Source organism: Genypterus blacodes, unplaced genomic scaffold (genome assembly GCF_046128005.1).
Source record: "Genypterus blacodes isolate CSIRO-AG114 ecotype Tasmania unplaced genomic scaffold, CSIRO-AGI_Gbla_v1 ptg000058l_1, whole genome shotgun sequence".
Taxonomy (NCBI): domain Eukaryota; kingdom Metazoa; phylum Chordata; class Actinopteri; order Ophidiiformes; family Ophidiidae; genus Genypterus; species Genypterus blacodes.
In genome coordinates this window covers 5,619,731-5,642,500 of record NW_027466870.1, presented here as the reverse complement: position 1 = coordinate 5,642,500, position 22,770 = coordinate 5,619,731, and the positions used below count along the sequence as shown (strand labels likewise).

Genomic DNA, 22,770 nt, shown 5'->3' with positions numbered 1-22,770 from the left:
GTTGTGGAGATGGAGGACCGTAAGTGTGTGTCTGTGTGTGTGTGTGTGTGTGTGTGCGAGTGTCTCACCAGTCTCTTGGACATGGGTGTCTTGTCCTCTCCAGGCAGATGCTGCTCCAGAGCCAGGACGATGCAGTTGGCGATGATGGTGGCGAGGATCATGTACTCAAACGGAGTGCAGGGTTGAAGTTAAGGAACGTTTGTAAACAGTTTCATTTCATCACAGAGAGTTCTAATTATTCATAGCTTAGACTCGATTCACACCAAACCAGTGTAATGCATGTTGGTAGTTTTCTAATCTCCCTCTAAGGTTGTGAACTATAATTTAAATATAATAAGGAAACCAAAGTAGAATTGGAAATGTGTGTTGTTTGATGAATTGCAGTGGGAGCGTTACGGCGATGCAGCACGCCATCAGCAATACACCGATCTATACATCAGCCCTCTGTGTCCCACATGACAACATTCATACCATTAACAATGATTATCAATGCAGAGCTACAGGTAATAAATCAAGTCTGCCGGCGCTGCAGTTTAATGAAATTATAATGGAAGTAAAGACAGTCGGGCACTCATCGATTCCTCTGTATGAAACAGAATTAACCTGACATGTTATTAGCCCAGGGGCCCCACGCTGAAACAGACACACACTCAGGTCAGCTGCAAGAGACAGGTGCACACACACACCTCCACGGCAACAACAGGGAACACGCAGGGGGGGGTTCTGTGTGTGTATGTGTGTGTGAGTAGAGCAGAAACCTGATCCTACAAATAGGGTCATCTCAATATTAACTATGCAATATTCCAGGACCTCTGCAGGTTGTCGGTTCAACTCTCCCTGCTGTGAGGTTGAGCATAACCAACAATGTGTTCTTTATTTGAGGCGAAGCGTGGGCGGTCCTACTTTCTCCTGGTTATGTGCAGAAGACGTAGGAAGGACGGGAGCTGATGCTGAAGCCGCGGTGGGAGAGCGGAAGAGAGAGCAAGAGAGAGAGAGGGAGGGAGGAAGGGAGGCGAGGATGAATTAACGAGGGGAGAGCGAAACAGGAAGGAGCGAGGAGGGGACAAACGGCGATCAGTGCGAGCCAGGAAGGTGGTTACACAGAGAGAATCAGGAAGCTTGTGAAACAGGTGGGTGGGGAGGAGGCGCTGAGCTGGAATAAGACTGACAGATCGATGCTGTGTTGGCAGCTGCAGCAGGGTTACACAGGGACGAGTCAGAGACCAGCAGGTAAATAAACACAGCAAAGACCACCTCGCCTCTGACGCCCCCCGGGGGGCCGACGCACAACTCACGCCTCGCCACGCATTCACCTAGAGGTCAGCGGCTAATCACCCAGGGTCTGCAGAGAATAAGAACCTGAGCAGCCAGCAGATGATGAACAGGGGAACTAATTGAAATGACGTCATTGTGTTTATTTCTGGTCGCCCCTCAAGTTTTGTTTCACGCTTTATGATTGCTTGCAGATAATTTTTTTTCCCCCCAACAAGTAGAAGCATTTAAGCCTCAGTGAGAGCTCACACAGGCAGCATCAGCCACACCCTGGGGAGGGGGAGGGAGAGGGTGAGAGAGAGAGGGAGAGAGGGAGAGAGGGAGAGAGGGGAGGGAGAGGGAGAGAAGGAGAGAGAGAGAAAGAGAGAGGGAGGGAGAGAGAAAGAGAGGGAGGGAGAGAGAAAGAGAGGGAGGGAGAGAGAAAGAGAGGTAGAGAGAGAGGGGGGGGGGAGACAGACAATGAAGACAGAAGGATGAGAGAGGTATCCACGGCAACGGGTTTCTGTTCCAGCCAAAAGTCAATGCCACAAGATGGTTACTGGGCACCACCTCTTTGCTCTCTCTCGCTCTCTCTTGCTCTCTCTCTAACACAAACACACACACATACACACCAATAGCAAACTACCTAAAGCTTAGAGCACTGGTGTGTTGGTCTAAGTGAGATGAGGTCACACAAAAAGACAAAAAAACTTTTAAATGAGACAAACATGTTGCCAGATTTGCAAACTGGCCTTTGACTGTTAACAAAACAGAAGCGATGGTAAATTCCTTCACTTGCCAGTAATTCTCTTAGGGAAGTTGTCCTATAATATTCCACATATTCCATAACCGCCTCAGCCTCACTCACTCTCTAGCTCAAACAAGTGTCTGTAGTCAGAAATCCTCCGGGCGTCTCAGTTCTCTTTTAGCCGTCAGCTGGTGTGGTGACGTAAATAGCGGCTCGTCTGCCGGCTTTGCATCTCGTGAGCAACCCCGTGAGTCACCGCGATGCCGGCACCCCACCTCCATCCTCAAACATGCGTGTAAAAATAGACACGGAGATGGCGTGTGATGCACCGCCCTGCATCTCAGAAGCCCAGATCAGATCCAAACCCCTGAGATGAGTTTACAATGAGGCGAAGACCAAAATGAATCACCACCTAATTGGAAGTCTGTGTACTGGCTGAGGCGTACGTGTGTGTGTGTGTGTGTGTGTGTGTGTGTGTGTGTGTGTGTGTGTGTGTGTGTGTGTGTGTGCAGCTATGTGTGATCCATAACCAAGCATATTGCAGGATCAAACATGATTAAACACAAAACCCGGAGCTTTTCTCTGAGAATCAATGTGGCTCCATTAGTCCTTTTCACACACAGCAGACGCCCATTAAGCGGCTCGGGGGCCACAGGTCACACACACACACACACTCATGCTGGCTTTGCAGACAGGAGATACAGTATGAAGGCAGGTTCACACTCATTCTGTCAGCATCTCGTCAGTATGGAGGAATGCCACTCCAAACATACAGGAAGCCTCCCAGCTGCTCTCTCATGTTTCTACTCCATCCACTACAGCACTAATGAAGACATTGCATTGGAATGGAAATGCAATCAGGGCGGTGACTGCAGCGGGGACACTGGGGTCGCTGCTGCTTTAATATCATAGATCCATTTTTCATGCAAAGATGGAATTCACTATGTTAAGTGCTCTTCATCTTTAATCCCCTCTAATGTATGATGTCAATAAGGCTGTAATGTATCTTTAACTAAATTACCAAATGGATTCAACAACACATACTCATCTTCACTGCAGCATCTTCTGCCTCCAAGAGCTGCTGCAGGTGACTCACAAACAGGCGCACACACACACCACACACACACACACGCCGCGTGATTATTTCCGTGCGCACTTGAAAGCAACTCTATTAAATCCAACAATCAATTATTTAGAAGTGTACCTTCTCTATGGGTAACTTCCCGCTGCGGGGTGTCCCAGTAGGGATCAGACAGGAGGAGCAGCTGCCATCTCACCAGGCCTGCTATATGGTGAGCCCCGGGCCATGTGCTTCATTAGCCCTGCCTCGTCCCCGTGCCAGGTAGCGTACACACACACAGACACACACACGAGGCCTCTGGGTAATTCCTGCATTGATGATCTGCCATTAAGTGAGCACTCAAAGCAAAAAGAGGCACTTGTGGAAAGGTGACAGCGACGCATAGTGGCCTGACCTTTACCAGATGTTTTGTTGAGATTGTGTCTCTGTGTGTGTGTGCGTGTGTGTGAGAAAAGGCTTGTGGGTGTGCGAGCCGTTCTGCTGCGTATACAGTATAAAGGAGGAACGCCATATCAACAACATAACCGAGGGTGGATCAGTAACTAACGGCACGTTGTCATACCATGTGACACAACAGTCAGATATCATTACATACTATGCCTGTTAATGTCTGTTAATCAGATACAGTGGAGCTTATTAGATGTAATGAGACACTCCCTCCAGAACAACCCATTAACCTGAAGGTTACTCCGTCTGGCTGCTTTCCTTCTGCTCACTACAACACACACAATATTCAGATTTACATCCACTCAGGCCTTATCTGATAGTCTGTTGTGTACGTGCTTTGGCTCTGACATCATTGAGTTCAAGGAGAGACAATCTGAAGGGACTACAGCAGCGCATAAACACACACACACACACATTTAAACCTTTTCTCTAGACTGTTGATTGAAATTCATCCAGTTTCTATATTTAAGTGCAAGCCGTGGAAGACGGAAACAATAGCGGGTGATGAACAATGGAGGTGCGCCCATTCTCTGCTGGCTTATTAAAACCAGCAGTGCAGGACAGTCAGTCAGGAAGCCAGTGAATGGAGCAGCACAATGGCAGCCAGGAGGCCACACCTGGCTGGCCTGGACACCTGGTGCGCCCCACTGCAACAACACAATGACGTCATGGGTGGACGTTTGCGTGCGGCAGTGAGAGGGAACCACAGCATCTCAGTAACAGAGGAGCGCTTGAGACCTGAGTTTGACAATTTGTAGCTTTTCTAGTGGATTGACAGTGAAAACCTGCATAACTCACTGGAAGAGAATAGAGGCGACAGAGGGCATGAGTGTGTGTGTGTGTGTTTGAGAGTGTGCGTGTGTGTGTGATTTCATCCAATCCACTGACCACATCACTCAAAAAGTCCTTCTTGTTTCTGCTCAGCTTTCCTAATTCCCCATTGAACTGCGTTGTATAGGAATTCTGTGTGTATGTTGCTGTCCATGGTGCTGAATGCTTCTGCGCTCTGATGCAGGGAAACAACGCTGACTTGAGCCTCCTGACTGTGTGTGTGTGTGTGTGTGTGTGTGTGTGTGTGTGTGTGTGTGGTTTAACACACAAATTCAGTGAAACTTTGGGGGTATCAAAGCCATTTAAAAAATATCTGATTTGTAGTTTTCTGTTGTTTATGCACCTTCATGACTGGCTCCCTGAGTGTGTGTATGTATGTGTGTGTGCGTGTGATCATCCCACCTCGCCGCTCCATCTCCCCTTTATGCAGCTGAAAACAAAGGATATGGCCACTCAATGATTTTCTTGGCGTACTTTCTGACCATGTTGTCTTCTCCGAAGATGAAGAGGGACCTGTTGACGGTGAAGCAGTTCTCCCTGACCGGGATGGGGTTGTACAGGGCCATGGTGCGGGCGCGCTGCGCTTTGGTCTGCTTGAAAGCTGGGGAGATGCCACCTGTAGACACGGCGGCCCCATCCCGGTTGCGGTTGCGCTCGGAACCCCCATCTCCTGAACTCAACAAGCCAGGGACGTCGTCTCCAAAGCGGGCCATTCTGTCAGAAGCAAAGCAACAACAAAAAAGGAGGGAAAGGAGGTTACAGTCTCCTGGAGGACGCAGGGCGCGGTGCGGCAGCGGAGCGGCAGAAAAGCGGCAGCAGCGCGGCGGTGGCGCGGCAGCGAAGCGAAGAGGCAAGATCCTGCCCGGTTCTAGTCCATCATCAATTTATTGAGGGAAAACAGCCCACATCCTAGTGTTCTTAAACTCAAACTGAGTTCAAACCCTCCTTCGCGTCTCTCTTCGCAGAGTGTGTCACGTTTTAAGGGACCTGAATCGTGACCCGGACCTGTGGAGTCTCTGAAACAGCAACACGTCGATGTCTCTCCACTCCAGCGCGCTCTGCGTAAAACACAACGCAGATCCAAACAAAGTCTTTCAAATCATAAAACACTCAGCCGTGTTACACTGAGCTCGCCTGGTGCATTGTGCTGCTTATGTATCCACACACACACACACAGACACACACACGGCTAAAAGCAGCAACAGGTCACGTCTTCATCCATCCTCGGTCCACCGACTGAGGAGCGAGTGTTCATCTCTGGATTCGCCAAGTTAACCTCTCGCTTCTGTCTCCCCTTGCCTCGTCCTCGCGTTAGTCCGCGTCCGTGCGTGAGAGCGCGGAGGAATCAAACTTTCCACGCGATAATAAACAAAAAAAAAAAAGCAAGCACAACCAAACCGGATCAATTGACGCCAGGCGGAGGAAAATTATGTTTTAAAAAGAGCCTCCGGTGGCGCTGAGGGACGCGTCCGGTTTCTCTTCACAATAGTGACCGAATGCGACCGCAACAGAGCCCAGAGGAGCGAGAATGAGAGGGAGCTGCGCAGCTTGCAGCCTGGAGACAAGCAGAGTTAACAAACTGAGGGTCCACAGAAAGGAACAAGTCTAATTTAATGAAAACTAAAGCTTAAATTTACGGAGAATTTATATAAACAGATGATAATGAATTTAAAGCCTATTATGAGTTTTATAATGACTTATACGAAGGCAAACAGCGTGTTCATATGTTAGAATCTACATTTATGATATTAGGATCACACCACTGTTTATATGGAAGTGGTCAGCTGTTATTGGGGGAGGGGCTCCGCTGTGAATGCTGGTCACGCAACAAATCTGTGTGTGTGTGTGTGTGTGTGTGTGTGTGTGTTGAAGCAAACACCTGTTGCCAACACCGAGCAGCACCAGAGGGACGCCAGCGAGTCTCTGCGCCTGTAGAAGAGCAGCAGGGTCTCCAAGCCCGCGAGAGTGAGGAGGAGGAGGAGGATGAGGATGAGAGGAAGCACATTCATGCAGAGCTATAAACGAGAGGGAGAGAGAGAGGGTGGAGAGGACCAACCTGACCAGGGCGAGCGAGCAAATGGAGAGATGGAAGCAAACATGTTATTGTTGCTTCCCAAACATAAGAGATCAAACTCATTTAAGGATGCAAACGAGATGTGTGTGTGTGTGTGTGTGTGTGTGAGATACTGGTGGGTGTTCAGTGATGGTGGTAGCTGTATGACGAAGGCGGTGATCAGTGGTGTGTATAGGCCATGAATACCCCAACTGAACATCCTATGGGGGTTAAAAATAGAACACACAACGTAAAAGACACATTAGAGGGGACGAGACCTCAGTTAGTGTCACATCCTGTCTCAGTGCAGCAGCCAGAAGCGTTCACGGCTGAAAGGTGAGGGGTGAATTATTATAATGAGGTGTTAGGGAGTGAGGAAGATGAGGGGTGGCAGACTGATGTTCCCCTGCTGGAAAATGGCAAAGGAGCGCCGAGCCTTTTTGTTACCGCGGCGACATTTTCAGTCAGTGGCTTTGTACTTTTGTTGACTGCCTGCGATTGAAGTCAACTGTGAGATGCTTGCCGAGCTTCTAGTGTGGCGTTTGTTTTAGTCAAGGGGTCTCAAACTGTGGCGTGAGGACCTGTGGTTGTACGGACAATTTTTGCAGAAAATCAAAACAAATACAATGTGTTCAAATTCTGTTGATTGTATTTAAAACCTCTGATTAAATTGCTTGGGACCTTCACACTGTGCACATCCTCTCCGCTTCATTGTCATGTCTATCAAAAGCATCTAACTTAATCTAGCGAAAAGAGCACACGTTTCCAAGGTTACCGCGCTGTCATGACAGTGAGTTGACAGTCGGTGTGCTTTTAGTGGTGGGACTTACTGCCACAGGACCCAGATGTGGGCACAGATTTCAATTCAAAAATAGCACACGTGAAAGCAGATACCTGGCAGGCTGGTATCTGAAAGCTGCTTATTACCATCAGCTCCTCTTCATCGCCTCCGACTGCTCCTTACCCTCACAACAAGAGTCAGAACAAGGAATTCAAAGCAGATGCGCTCATGTTGATTTGTCGAATGTGATTGTTAAAGTAAATTTTTTACAGATTTGATGGATGATTTTCTGTGCTGGAGTTCGGGAGTTTGATTCGTTCCGACTCTTGGAAACTCAGTTGAACTTCGGTTCGGTGAGGAGGAGTGTCGGCCTCTTCGTCAAGTCGGTGCAATCGTGACGGACGATGTTAAGTTCCTTCACTAAAAATAGCCGAACCTGACACATCCTGACTACTTTCACGGTGTGTGTGTGTGTGTGTGTGTGTGCACAGTGTGACATGAAGAGCTGCAGTGCAACAACGCAGGAGGTGAACAAGTTAACATCACTCAGGCTGACTCAAGGTATAGATATCCAGCGCTCCTACGCTTACATGATGTCCAAAAGCACAAACTCAAACATGACGTGGGTGTGTGTGTGTGTGAGTGGTAGTGCTTTAACAGCCTGGGTAGGATCCAGTCTGTTCATCTGTGTGTGTGTGTGTTTGTGTGTGTGGAGTCTGGGTGCGGCTGAGCATTTGGTTCAGGGTGACTGGTTTTGAATTGAGTACAGCTGCGTCTAATTATCAATCAATCTGCTTATTTCCTCTAGCAGTGGAGTTCATCTCAGAGCTCCTCAGACAGAGTGACGGACTGAAACGCCACTGAAACACTATTTTGTTCAGAATTAAGTTATTTTCACACACACACACACAGACAGAGGGAGAGAGAGAGAGAGAGAGAGAGAGAGAGAGAGAGAGAGCACGAGAGAGAGAGAGAGAGAGAGAGAGAGAGAGAGCACGAGAGAGATACACGTCATCACTTTTTCATCAGTGTGACGAATGATCTTGTTGACAGCGATGAGAGGCATTTTAACTGTGCAGGTATAAGACACACACACACACACACACACACACATATCTATTATAAATGATTATTTTGGAGTGTTGTCTTTGATTATTCATCTGAAAAAGGCTTCTTCAGTTCTAAACTAAACCCATATCCCCACTGTGGGACGTGGATACATGGGTGAGCGACGAACTGGAGCGTGTGTGCATCATCAGGGGGGTTAGAGGTGTAGCTGGTGTTCTGGCAGAGCGGCAGCAGAGCGACGTCAGAGCGGCGTCGTAAATAGCACGACAAGTGGCGTCCCCCCTCTCCCCCCCTCACCTCCTCTGATCCGGGAACTTTCGGCCCAGTTTGACATAAATGGCCTCTTTTACACCTCTAACACACCATCCGTCTTCTTGCATTCTCCCTTCTTCTAGTTAGTGTCTTCATCTTGTCCTATACTTAGACGCCGTTTCTGGCATCCAGCTTGAAGGGACGAAGAAGAAGAACTCCCCCTCCAGCCCAGCAGGTCCTCCTCTCTGTTTGTTCTGTCTGAGAGAGGTCGGAAAAAGACAAACTAAACCAACATCTCCTATTTTCCGATAATTCCCGAGGACAGGAGGACGTTTGTTGACCTCCTAAAGCCGGTGTTGACTGTTAACGGGAAGCAGCGAGTCGCCCCTGATCAGGCTGTGAAGCTTCCTCTCATCACTGTCTGAGGGAGTCAGAGTGAGTGACCACCTGCGTCTGTTAGAACGGATCAAGAGGAAGTGAAGGAAAGAGATGGTGAAAGGAGGAAGGAAGTGAAGGAAGTGAAGGAAGTCTTAACATTCCTCCAGAAATGTCCCAGAAAGGAGAAGCAGCTATGGAGAATGAATGAATACATAGATATCTCTTTGTGGTGCGTTCAAGGACATTTATCCCCTGAAACTCACTCCTCTCCACAGTATTTTGGTGTACTTATTGTGCGTCTTCTGTTTCCACGTCAAACAACTTAAAGCGAGGACGTCGACGCCATTGATGTTACACTTATGTATGCAGCAATAGAATCAGCCTTTCAAAATAAAATCCCTCAGGTGTTTATCAAGCCAAGAGGTGTTTAGAGGCAAAACAGGCAATCAAAGCAAATGTACATGAGAAGCGGAGCGTTGAGGAGATTTCATTCAGTCTCTGCTGAGCTCTTTGTGTGTGTTTGATAAATGAAGTGAAGCTTGAGGCGATGCACCACTCTGTCGTCTGTCAGGGGGAAATGAAGGCTTATTTGCAGCTTTCATGCCAGCTTTTGTTTTAGATGAGCATGATGATGAAGGCTTTGATTGGATGAGATATTTATAACGCTGCAGTTTAGGAGCCAAAGTCAGCTTGAAAGATTTTATGACTTTCAGGCTTAACTAACTCAAAAATCTGTGTTTTTTTTTACCAGTCACCGTCACTGTGGTCGGCATGGCAACAAGGCACCTCAGGGATGATGCCCCCCCCATCCCACCTCCAGACACTGACTGTGCAGGAGTGTGTGGCCTTACACAACATCACTGTGACTGTGCAGAGTGCTGAGAAACTGGGTGGCCCAAAAAAAGGCAACATGTTTCCAACACTCGCCCGAGGAGATAGACACACAAACACACAGCTACACACTAGCTGGGGAGGGACATTGAGCATCTAGAGACCTAGATCATTGTCTCAGGAGATGGTGGAGCCTCTCATTCATCAGGTGGACAGGAGTGTGGCTCCTGTGGGTTGCTAATGTGGCTCCCTGTCTGCTAAATCTGTACCGTCAGCAGTCCTTTTGTTTAGATGCAACAGCTTCTAAAGTGATTCATACATCAGCGTGTTTTAAAGTTATGACCCCTGGTGGTCAAACATTAATCAAAGCAGCAATATGTTAGATTGTGCAGGGGGAGGAAGAATGAAGAAAGAGAGCAGCTCCCTCCTCTTCCTCCCACCTGCTGCTCCACTCCTTCCTCCTCGACTCCTCACACCGGAGAACTTGACACATGATTGACAGCTGAGGTAGTGAATACAAGCAGCACCAAGGCAGATTGGCTCCTTTCAGATGCGTCTCAGGACACAACTCACTTAGCAAACTGGGATCGACTGGAAGTGCGCTGGAATTGCAAACTTTCCCGTTTACTCTGAAGTTACAAATATTTAAAATGAAAGGCAGTGGTAGTAGGGAAGAGAACAATCAACCGGAATTCTCAAAAACGGCAAAACGGCAAGAACCCAGAGGAGCAAAACCTCCATTACGCCTGCAACAAAGTTTCCAAACATTAGTCACCAGAGAAAAGTGGAAACGATATTCGTCACTGACTGTTAGTCATGATGAAGTCGTCCTCTCTGTGTAATTGGTGTGTATTTTAAGGAGTGGACACACATTTCTAGCGTGTGCCGTCAGCCAGACTGCAGATTTCAGCGCCGCACAAAAAAGCTGAGGGGAAACACAGAGGGGCGGACGACAAAGCCGGAGCCATTGATGTGTTGAGATGAAGGGAGCCGGGGAGATTGCACTATATTTAGCTTCATTGAGATGGAAATGGTTGGAACATGACAGGACGTGTGTGTGTGTGCGTCTGTGTGCCGTTTTGGGCCGTGCACGTGCTTCTATATGTCCCTGTGTCAGCTGAGCACGTGTGTCTGTGTTTGACCACGAGCCGTTGAGCAAACACACACCCCCCCCCCCTCCCTGAGCAGTTCTGGTTGGGAAAGTGTTTCTTCACATTAAGACAGATGTAATTACAGGAACTCGGACAGAATCAATAGCAATTTCTGTGCGATACACACAACCTGGAAACAGCAGCTCCACTTTCTTCTTCTCTGGCCTCAAATCAGAGCCTGGTGGCGTTATGATGAAACACACTCACCCTACAGCAAGATGGGTCTCTCTCTCCCTCTCTCCCCCCCACCAAATCTGTCTCACCCCCCCAACCCAGATTCCCGCCTTCCACTGTTGTCTTCCTCCTACTTGTTTCCTAGCAACTGAACCGACATGCCCTGTATTATCAGCCCCGAGAAAGCTGTCGCCACAAACCTATATTTTATGGAGTAACCTATATAAATCATTGTTCCCCACAGGGAGCTGAGTTATGGCTGTTGGCTCCAGACAAATGACACCGTCTCAGAGCGCGCCGGTAACCTGGTTTTGCGGCGCATCAGTTTAGAGTTTGGACAGGTCAGAGCCACGCCGCCGCAATTAATGATGCAGCGCAATGAGCAAGCAAAGGAACATGATATACGGAGCTGACGGGTTAATTTAGGTGACGTGATTTAGAAAGAGAGAGGAGAGCTCTGTGCTCGATAGCTGGAGACAGATCGTTCCACTGTTTGTCCTTTTATATGGAGTCATAGTGAATTGAATCATTTGTATCTGGAAATGTTTCCTCTAAATGACACTTTCACAGACGTGGAGGCCTGAGGGACTTATTTGAGCAGCAGATAAAAATGGCTGTTAGTGCCGTTATGAGCACAGCAACACAGTATTTCTGTTTACGGCTGGTTGACTCCTTAAAACACAGTGAACACCCAGAGATACGGAGTCATTCCATGAAACATTTAAACATATTTACAAATATAGATTCATAAATAATTTTGTGAAGAATTGGGAGAGATGTTAATGTGACTTGTAGATGTATGCAGCTGTGTTTGTGTGTATGTGTGTCTATAATCAGGGAATATCCTCCATTATACTGCAGGGCAATGGCATTTTTGTGCAGGAGTCTGTGATCTAATAAAACTCAAACTTTGCAGCATATATAAGAGGAAAACTGAGGCATAAACTCAACCTAAACTCTATTAAAACAAGTAACTGCTTATAAGAGGTGGGAAACTAGATTTATGAGGGTTTGGCTCTATCTAGTGACAATTAGTGGAACTACATAATTTGAAGGGACAACTCATTTTTCTAGTTTGTGGTCACAAATACAAATGAGTGAATCCTTCATTTAAAATCAAAGCCATAATAAAGAGAAGGGGGGGGGGGGGGGGGGGGGCTTGCTGCCTCAGTGTCTCTACGATATCAAAGTTATAAATTGAAATGTTGCTTCATCCATCCTCCTTTCCAATCTCCCATTTCCAAATCGAACATCTTCATTTTGCTGATTGATTTGTGAGTTCAGTTCAGAAACTTAATGAGTAAAAAATGAAAATGGAATATTAAGATATTGAATTTGATTCCGTGCCGGGGGAAGATGTACGGAAACGCTCTGATAAGTCATTTACTTCATATAAATTATTCATGCGGTATTACCTCACATCAGATCATTTATATGGGTGTGGAAATGGGAAAATGGCCTCTTTTACTTTAGCCAATAAAGCATAGAAACATTATATTAAAGTGTGTTTGTGGCCAGAATGTGTGTATAGGAAGTGAAAGTTTGCAGAATAACTCCTGTACAATAAAACAACATTATTACAGGTTTGGTTTGTGTCCCACAGTGCTAATGAAATGGGATTTAGAGACTCCAATCCAAGCTTTGAACACAGAACAAAGGCAAAGAGAAAGGAGCAGAACAGCTGCAGATGGAACGGCGTTATGCTGTTTGGTAAAGGAAAGTATGTGGGTTAATCAAAAAAAGCAATGAATAAGAAATTTGCAGCTCGAGCAGTGAACAGTGAGTGAGTGCTCAGAGCCACAAACCATTACTTTTTTTTAATTAAACTCTCCACAGGTCCATATATCTATCCGGCTCAAAACTGGAGTGAATGAAAAGCGTGTTAATAATCAAACTGGCAGCAGACAGATCGATGATGTCTACAGAAGACTGTAAATTCAAGAAAGTGATGTGGGGGGTCTCAACTGGTGGGGCCGAGGGATACCTGGCTGGAGGAAGGAGGAGAGGAGAGGCGAGGAAGAGAAGAGAAGAGAAGAGAAGAGAAGAGAAGAGAAGAGAAGAGAAGAGAAGAGAAGAGAAGAGAAGAGTCCCTGAAAGTCTCTCCAATAAAATCAAATCACAACACTGTAATTCAAGAATATCAGAGTCATAATTTATTCTAGTGTGCGTGTGCGTGTGTGTGTGTGTGTGTGTGTGTGTGACTTTAATGAGATCACTCAGACTGGCTGGTTTTTCAGTCCACATAACAATGTACGGTATATCCACACGTCACTGCCTAATGGCTCTGTGAGCGGCAGCTGCTGTGATCTGGAACACACACACACACACACACACACATGAACACAGCTCACACTGCAGTCAGACACTAGACTGAGGATTAGTCTGCCGTCTGGTGAGCTAAACATTGCTAATTTTCCACATTATCCTGCTGAAATGACACGACAGTATCCAAGATGGGACGACTCTCAGTCTGTCCCCGGTCGCTCTCACACACTGATGGATTTGTGTTAGTTCTAACATGCACAGAAAAACATTCTAAACTGTACCTATTGTCATGTTCTTTTCGGTTTTACTTTAAAATACGTTTTAAACTTGTTGCACATGATAATCATACAAATACACAGAATTAGAACCATCTGTTTGCTTGATGAATGCACAGGGAGCAGTTCCCAGTGTCTCCACTAGGGGTCAGAGACGTGACACTGTATCACAGACTTACAGTGTTTGCTCTGTGGGATATTGATGGCGGCTCAGTTTGCTTACCAAGCACCTTCAGCCACATTTGTCTAAGCGGCTCCCTCCCAGAGCAACATAAGTCACACTTAGGCTCCCTCTGGGTTAAGGGGGAATTGATGTGATGAATTTCCCACAAACACACACACACACACACACACATACACACACACTTCAGGCGTCAGTCCCTGGCTTGTTTCGACACCTATTTGCTCACACAGAAGCTCATCTTAATGCTGACCACACACTACAACACCCATCACTGCATTCTAATTTGAAAATAGTGGCAGAAAAAAATGCAATTTAGATAAAGCTGCCGCACACACACATACACACACAAGCACACACACACAGCCCATTTGACTGGAAACCCCTAGAGCTTGAAAGAAGTCCTGTTACACTACAAAGCCAACGGCACAACACAATCCGTGTACAGAGCGCACGTCCCTCCGTGTCAGCATTACAGGAAACACACCAATCCCCCCCACACACACACACAATTTAACTATAGTAAAGTATTAGGCTTTGTTCCAAAATGGTGCAGTTTCCCAGTAAACGGCAGTAAGCTGCCACAGCCTGAAGCCTGTCTCACATTTCATATTAAATATTACCATAAAGCTGTTAATTGCAATAACTCGGCCAACCAGGCAATGAAACTTTTCATCATGAGGATTGTGTTTATATATTCTACAGTGGGGCTGTTTTTGTTTAGATAAATCTGTTTTCTGTGGAAATATTGACTGGCTATGATTCCTCCTTTATGACTGAAACTGGAGAGGAACGTTCAACCACAGCTCTGCGCTGTTGGACGATCACGTGTTGCTCTTAAGATCAGGGTGAGTGTGCGACTCCTCTCGCCTAACACCATTATATGTGTGTGTGTGGAGGAGGAGGTCAACAGGTCACACTGCTTCCTGGGCTAAATTGTTTCATATGGCAGGGCAGGGAGGAGGTCAGGATATTGCAGAATCTATATTGCACTGAAGCATTAACCCCTCCAGCAAAGACATCTTTTATAACATTATTTCACATCATTTAGGTCACATAAGAAAAATATCTCACTGTTGAACATCTAAAAAAAAAATCAAGTCATCTAACATACATGGAAATGTTGTGCTTCATTCAGAGACTATAATTATTCTATTCCTGTTATTGGAGAATCAGCATTTCCTCATATTTCAATCGTTCCAGGTTCCAGTTATCTGGGGCAGCAATAGGGGGCGCTCCTCCTCTTGTACCACCACCAGTGACACTGGAGCCATTACTCCTCCTCCAGCAGCAGGTCAGTCCAGTGAACACAGTCATTACAAGAGGTGGCCACAGACTCATGGCCACGTTGTGTATTTATCTACCTTGAAATTGAAGTTCTAGAATATATACAGTGTGTGTAATATTAAAATGTAATAACAGCTGAAAAAACTCCTCTGATAAATGATGAGGAAACATTTTAAGAGGTAAATATACTTGATTCAGCATCTTTCATGTGTGCACGTCCAGAACAATGACCGAGATCGACTTCCATTAATCTGTGATGTCACATTATGTGTGTACAGAACAGAGACGTCTTCCTCGCCCAGCAGAGTAATCGCAGCGCCTACGGACAAACACGCCTCTCATCAATCAGCCCGCACAGTGAAAGTCACACACTTCCACCCGGCAGAAGGACAAACGGATTCCTGGCCTTTAAATTCTGTTTTAAATTCCTTTTGTCATCTTTGTGTTTTATTCCAGAGCTACAGTGTTAGTCATCTTATTGAGCGCCGCCTCAGAGGATGAAGATCTCAATTTACACTGAAATTACATTCAGCAGCCGAGCCTGAAACCTTATTCTATTATATTACGGCCAGCGAGCGAGTTATGTGGAGATTTGTGTTCTTTAATTATTAAACAGACGATATGTGTTCTTGCAAAGCTTGCACATTCGGAGGAAAACTGAGCGGCACACTGAGCTGCGTGTGTGTGTACGTGTGTGTGTGTGTAAATGAGGGCACACAGCGCTGTCAGGTGGTGTTGAATGGGAGCAGCGGAGTCCATATTTCACACAGGTTCCCACAGGAGATGTGTGGAGCTGGATCAGTATATCAGAGGGCAGAGATACATGGAGGGAGCAGCGACGGCGTAAAGCTGGGGGAAAAGGGGAAAAGGGGAGCAGGAGCCCGGCTGATCCTCTGAGCTGAGAGGAAACACAGGCCGGCGTTTACTCTGAGAGCTTTACGTTAGAAGGAAACAAAATTCTGTTCCTTATTTACTGCACTCCAGCCCTCCTTCACATCCGTCCACTGCCTCCATTTCACTCCCAGAACGTTTCACTCAAACTCGGAGGCCATTGGTGGCTGACCGATCACACACCTTAGTGACTCTCCATGTCTCTCTCTCCGTCTCTCTCTCTCTCCGTCTCTGCAGTGTTCATCAACAGCAGCACTTGGTGACAGTTTGTTCCTTAATAAAACGCAGAGGGAGAGAAGGAGCGAGCAAACAGGGAATAAAGAAAATGATACAAAGTTGTCGTATGTTGAAATTGGCCTGCTTGAATTAAATATCCACTCTGTGTGTGAGGGGACAAACGTTTCTGCACTTTTTCTGCAACACACACACACACACACTTCTCTCTCTCTCATTTGAGCGACGCATGGTTTTGTGTGGCAGAAAATGGCTTTTCAGCATGTCACCATTAATAATTTACGTATGACAAACAGCTCTGACATTTACACTGAGCTGGGTGTCTGTCTGACAGCGGCAGGGAGACAGTAATGAGGGGGGAGGGTGCCAACAAGGGGGAGAGACAGGTTCTCTCCTTGTGTACAGATGGAATTAGAAAGGGTCAGTCAGGCCTGATGAAGTGTCAAAGCTTCAGTAGCCAAACAGTAATGGACCAGGCTAAGCTGCTTCTCCTGAACTATGGAAGAAAATGATCCAAAGACCTCAAACTGAGCCTGAGTTTAAGCTTATTTACACAGAGATACAAGCACTGACTCAGCTCAGCAAACAGACGTGGGAAAAGCTTGGCTAAAGTGTAGTTTCAGTCAATCTGGACATATTGGTATGAATATGCAGCCTTAAAGCCGTTCAGTCTGCGTGTCAGGCTGTGTGATGCTGCTGCTGCCTGCTTGAAGCATCAATCACACCGTCGCTCAGCTGTCAACAGATGTGCTGAATAAAGAATGCGTAAATGGTGACTAAGTGTCGCACTCCTGCCCGCCTATGTTCCTGAATATCTGCCTGATTGACAGTTCAACAGGTTGAGGATGAGCGGGTGTGTGAGGCCCTCTGGGGGCAGCAGAGAGACACTGAGAGGAGCAGACAGACAGGCAGACAGAAGCCCGGAACAAAACCACTGCGCCGGGCTTCTCCACCACACAGAGAGTTTCATCAGCTTAATGTTTTAAGACATTAGAGCCATGAACAGCATGGATCAACATCTTTGTGTAGAATATCATTATGAGATCCATTAACAATTCTTTCATCTGTACTGGCACAAAGTTATTGCCTTCATATCGTTACAGACATAGAGCTCATTTGCATCATAATAACAGACAATCATCATCCATTATTGTGCATTCACAGTCATTCATGGGTCGGATTGGGTTAAAATGGGAAGGATAAATTAACAAAACATACAAATCTCACTGACAGAATGCACAATTAAACATTAAAGGCTTTGCTGGGCTGCAGAGAATGTAAATGTCTGCATCCGACTCGCTCCGGCTGATATCTCACGCCTGGTCGCTGTCACAGGAAAGGTAATCACGTCCTTCACTGCAGCCCTAGATTGTGGGCCTGTCATATAGAATATCGACCGATCTGCTGCTGCTTCTTATTTGTAATCTTTTGCCCGTCTAGCAACATCAGCATTTCAGTTTCACTTTACTAATACACACGACTCATCTAGTTGAAAAAGTCTCCAAAGTCTAAACTGAAACATGCAGAGCCACAGGAGTTTGCGTCACGCTTAGTAAATGTGGCCCTTTGTTTTCACTCAGCGGTGACGGCAGGATATGAAGGTGTTATTGACAGAAAAACTGCCTCAGTGAAACGTGAAAGCATTATCATACTTCATTAGCAAACTACCTGATGTTCCTTTGTGCAAAAACCTTTTATTTTCCTTTCAGCAAAACATTCTGTCAATTCCAAAGTAATGAGAAAAATCCAATATAAACCCATTAATGTAAAAACTACAGGAAACATCTGAGCTGCTAAAATGAAAGAAAGGAAACTCAGGACCTCAGTGTGTGGCTGCTGTTTGTGCTCGGCGTGTTAAAAGAATCAAAACACAAACACGGCGGAAAAACAGGCAATTTCCAAACTGCAGCTGTGAGCAATGAAACAGGTTGGAAGCTTCAGGGAAGGTCAGAGGAACAACCAGCGTGCATCAATGGTGTTGTGATCAGAAGAAATGAGGATGAACCCAAATCCAAACATCCCCTGCAGAGAACAGCATCAACACAGGACACACACAAACACACACGCTGATAACACACACATGCACGCAAGCAGTGGCCGCACAAACAGATGATGTGTCCATCTCGGGGTCTTCATCTTTCATCTGTAACCACTGAGTCCTGCAGAATTTACAAACACATCAGCGCTGAGGTATTGCATGAATTTTTGATTTGACATCCAGCAACACGTCTCATAGCTCAGAGGGGTGTGTTTCCCCCGCCCGTAGCGCCGCCAAGCGCCTCCGACAAGACGCAGGAAGAATGTTGGCTCATGGAAAAAGATGGAAAATTCCTGACGCGAGTGTGAGATGAAAATCAGTTTGGCCTTGAGAATAAACGGATCTAAGTGAATGAAATACAACAAGTTAGTCTGCCAGTTTGAGTTATTCATAAATGTAAACCGCCAAAGTGACTTTTCCCCACAGATCTGTACAGAATGACATCATCTGTGTTGGTAGAAAGAGGAAGTGGCGTCGTTCCGTTTACTTAGCTGGAACCTTTTAATAACCGCATGGATTGAGTGCAGTCCAGAGACGCTGGAGCGATGTTATTATTGTGTTATCGCTGCACTCCAAACTACTTCATCAAATCCCATTCAACCCGCATCCTTTTATTATAATTGCTTGCCAGGAGAGCAGAGGCGTGGCGAGAAAGTCCAAAGACGCAGGAGTCGCTCAGAGAGGAAGCAACGCAAAATGATCAAGCAGGACAAACACCAATGGCTTTGTGTTCCTGCTCAGCCAAGTCCGAGATTACAGGTCAGAGGGTTTAGGTTAGGACGGACACAAACGCTCTGCTGAGTCAAATCACAGAGTAATAGGACAATAAAAGCTAAACTGCTTTCGTTGTAACAATCCACCACATGTGCTGACTCGCTGTTGTCAGGATGAACTGTGGAGAAGGCAAAGCTGCTTAATCATGGCTCTGCTCTCCACCTTCATCTCCACAGCACAACGTCCACATAAGTATCTTCTATCTTAACACAGATCCAGCTGAGCCTAAGCCTGGTCCTGATCCTGATCCTGATCCTGATCCGTGGGTCAGCTGTATTTTGGTCTCAGTTTGCCCCCACAGGTGTCTTCAATTATTGCTTAGGCCTCTTAGGTTGCTGTGGGGTGTAACTCTGCTGGGAGCTGCCAGACTCTGTATGACGTATTGATTTCATTTCCCCCGTGCTGCCCTGTTAGGCTCCATTAGAGCAATCCAGCTACAGATCTCACTGCTTTAAATGTGGGTCAAATGGTAACATCAGTTAGAACCTACACTCAGAGACCTCTGCAGCGGAGAGCAGGAGCCTGTGGTCTGTGTGTGAGTGTTTGGCAGTGATCTGTGATCTGTCTGATCTAGCCGACTTTATAAAAACAAATTTAAGAAAACGATTTGTTTGGGGATACTTCTTTCAGACATAATTTGTAATATTCAAGTTGAATATCTCTGTCTGGAGAGATGGATTGGCTTTTTGAAGGCATAATCGCTCTGAAACAGCTCTTAGTGTTGCACTCTGGGAATCCCACCACACACACACACACACACACACACACACACACACACACACACACACACACACACACACACACACACACACACACACACACACACACACACACACACACACACACACACACACACACACACACACACCTTGTAAATCAATTCAATTTGTTCCTGCATTTGGAGTCGTTTGCTGTGGGACTAGTTTTGCATTTAAGCTCTAAATGAAGCCACTTGCAAAGATAATCTCAGTTGTCCATCCTAATAACGACATTGTTACTTTAACCAATGTTACCATTGTTACTTTAACCACTCTAATCACGTTTAACATTTGGCTTATAACAATTAAGTTCATCATTAGTCCCACACTTTAACCCCTCTGTCTTTACTGAAGTGACACCAACCTGAGCGGGCGATGTCATGAAAACCCAGGCGAGGTGAATTAATCACACACACACACACACAAACACACACACACACACACACACACACACACACACACACACACACACACACACACACACACACACACACACACGCACACACACACACCATGCATGTACAGAGAATAACAAACAACCGCAGCTTAAATTACTGAATAGGCAAATACACAATAGGCCCGCACACAAAGTACACACTGGCTTTGAGAGGGCGACACTCGGCTGTGTCAGGACAGAGAACACAAAACACTTTGTGATTAAGCAGATGGGCTTAGAACAGAACAGACGGGCTCAAGTAGGAAAGCAGTCAGATGTGAGCAACATACGAATGAACCTATGCTCATCGTGCCGAAACACACACACACACACACATGAAGACACATCATCCTCAGAGTGAAGTGAGAGATAGAGTGAGAGAGAGAGAGTGAGAGAGAGAGAGAGAGAGAGAGAGAGAGAGAGAGAGAGAGAGAGAGAGAGAGAGAGAGAGAGAGAGAGAGAGAGAGAGAGAGAGAGAGGATGTCACTCTAGTTTGAAGTTATTCAGGTCAAAGGTGTGAACCGTCTCATTCTGTTTCTATTTTACACACACACACACACACGCACACACGTCAGGTTGAGACCCCTTAGCTCTCTGCTGCTGATTTGTCTCCAGTGTTTGGAGCTTCTTGATGCAGTTGAGATGACACATTGATGCAGTCTGATTACTGTCATTAGGACGGTATAACACCGACCCTAAGCACTGTTATTTCATCACTTCCTAGAGGAAGTCCAGCCCGCTACATGCCGTGTGCTACAACTGTACACACGTGTGCCTAAACAAACATACAGAACATCACATGAACATACAGATCAGTAAGTATGAAATTGCATGGGCATGTCTAAAACCAGGAGCCGTCATCCTCTAGTGATGCAAAATGAAATTGGAACCTGTCCAACCATAGACAGGCTGGCTGACTGGTGAACCAGCTCACATCAGCCTCCTTACAGCCTGTTGCTAGCCAGGAAAAACTAATTCACATGAGCTTTCCTTTCCACGTGACTCCATTCTGATCTGACAGCAGCCTAATTTCCTTTGAAAAACAAAAGCAGGTGCACACTTTGGCTCAGGTGCAGCGTCTCATTATCCTCCTCTCGGGTGGCAGCGGCTTTGCTGCTCGGCGGCACGGAGAGGAAGATGTTCATGGTTGTAACACATCCTGACACACTCTGGTCATTGTCATTGTCGTCGCAGCAACAGGAACAAAAGCGGGAGAGTGAACACCAAAATAGAATCTTTGCTTTTCTTGGCATTATCCATGATGGAGGCAAGACGCTGAGGTAATCCATAAGGGGTCTGAATATACTTTAAGTATGATGCATTGGCCGTGATGGCAGGTGGCATCCTGTACCTATGGTGAGTTGGAGGGGTGCCACAGAGGGTGACAGCACCGCTAGAGGTGAAGCTCCAGCTTCAGCTGGGAAACAGAGGGGGGTGCCGCTGCCAGAATAACCCAGAAAATCCACCTCACCACAGGGCAGGAAATCAATACATACACACACACACACAGGCATGCACACACACACACACGCAGCAGGAGCATGAGACACACACACAAACACACACACGTATACAGTACACTGGCATTACAGCCGGCACTCTACAGTCGTCTGACAACAGCAGAACTCCGTCTCAGAGTGGCTTCACTAAAGCCATTAAGCATTAATGACAACGTAGCAAACAACAACAACTGAAATGAAAAACTGTTACAGCCGTCACAGCAATCAATAGAGACACTCTCCGCTCCTCTCCACTCCACTCCACAGCAGAAGGCACAACTTGCAATAACATCCAGAAGAGAGGGTTTGTAAATATGTGAACAAAGCCAAACTCACCAGGAGTAAATCCAATCTATTTCCTGAGCTGATGAATTAAGAAGTATAGGACGTTTAAGTAAACACAGTCATTCAAATGTGTTTACGGTCATCTGTATGTGTCTGTTGCTTCAATATAAAAAGAATCAGCATCACGGTGTGAAATGTTGATGATGTCATTGTTCACAGATGTGCTCCTGCAGCCTGAGGCGGCCGGGGAACGCATGAGGAAAACATCCATAAGTAAAAACAGGAGATATTTATGAGGGATTAGGATTCATACTCACTCCCACTCCTTGCGACGTGCCTGCGGTGTGCTCTGTATCTTATGAGCCTGGTGGGCTTTGACGATGTCCCTCTGTTCGATCAGGCCCCCCCGCCGCCTCTTGATCATATTGGGACTGACCGCCAGATCTCCGTCCACCCCCAGCGCTCCCCCTCCGCCCTCGAAGGACGACCCCACGTCCAGGGAGAGGCCCAGGCGGTTCTGGTGCATGGGGGACGTGTGGCCCGACGTGTGCGGCACGTAGAGGGTGTCGTAGCTGGTGGACAGACTGTGTGGCTCCAGGAGGGTGCGGGCTCCGGCCAGGCCCGTCCGGTGCTGCTGCCAGCTCTCACACTCTGCCGGGGGAGGGTAGAGGTGGTGCCTGGGGGTGCTGCTGCCACACACCGCACCCATGCCTGGTCCACCCGGGGCCCTCGGTAGACCCGCAACATCGTCGTCCCCTGTCAGAGACTGAGAGCTGACAGAACAGGAGCCCAGTTCCAACA

General features: G+C 46.7%; 1 protein-coding gene across 1 annotated transcript in view; it reads right to left on the bottom strand.

The window, feature by feature from the left end:
• The window catches only part of cacna1ea (calcium channel, voltage-dependent, R type, alpha 1E subunit a), a 60,451-nt gene extending 38,068 nt beyond the window's left edge, over positions 1-22,383 (bottom strand). Inside the window, exons 1-3 of the mRNA XM_076153320.1 lie at positions 22,287-22,383; positions 4,806-5,072; positions 69-174 (exon numbers count right to left, since the gene is read on the bottom strand). Of these exons, the coding sequence (XP_076009435.1) occupies positions 69-174; positions 4,806-5,071 (372 nt within the window). The 5' untranslated portion in view covers position 5,072; positions 22,287-22,383. The remainder of the gene's footprint in view (positions 1-68; positions 175-4,805; positions 5,073-22,286) is intronic.
• Positions 22,384-22,770: the final 387 nt, after the last annotated feature.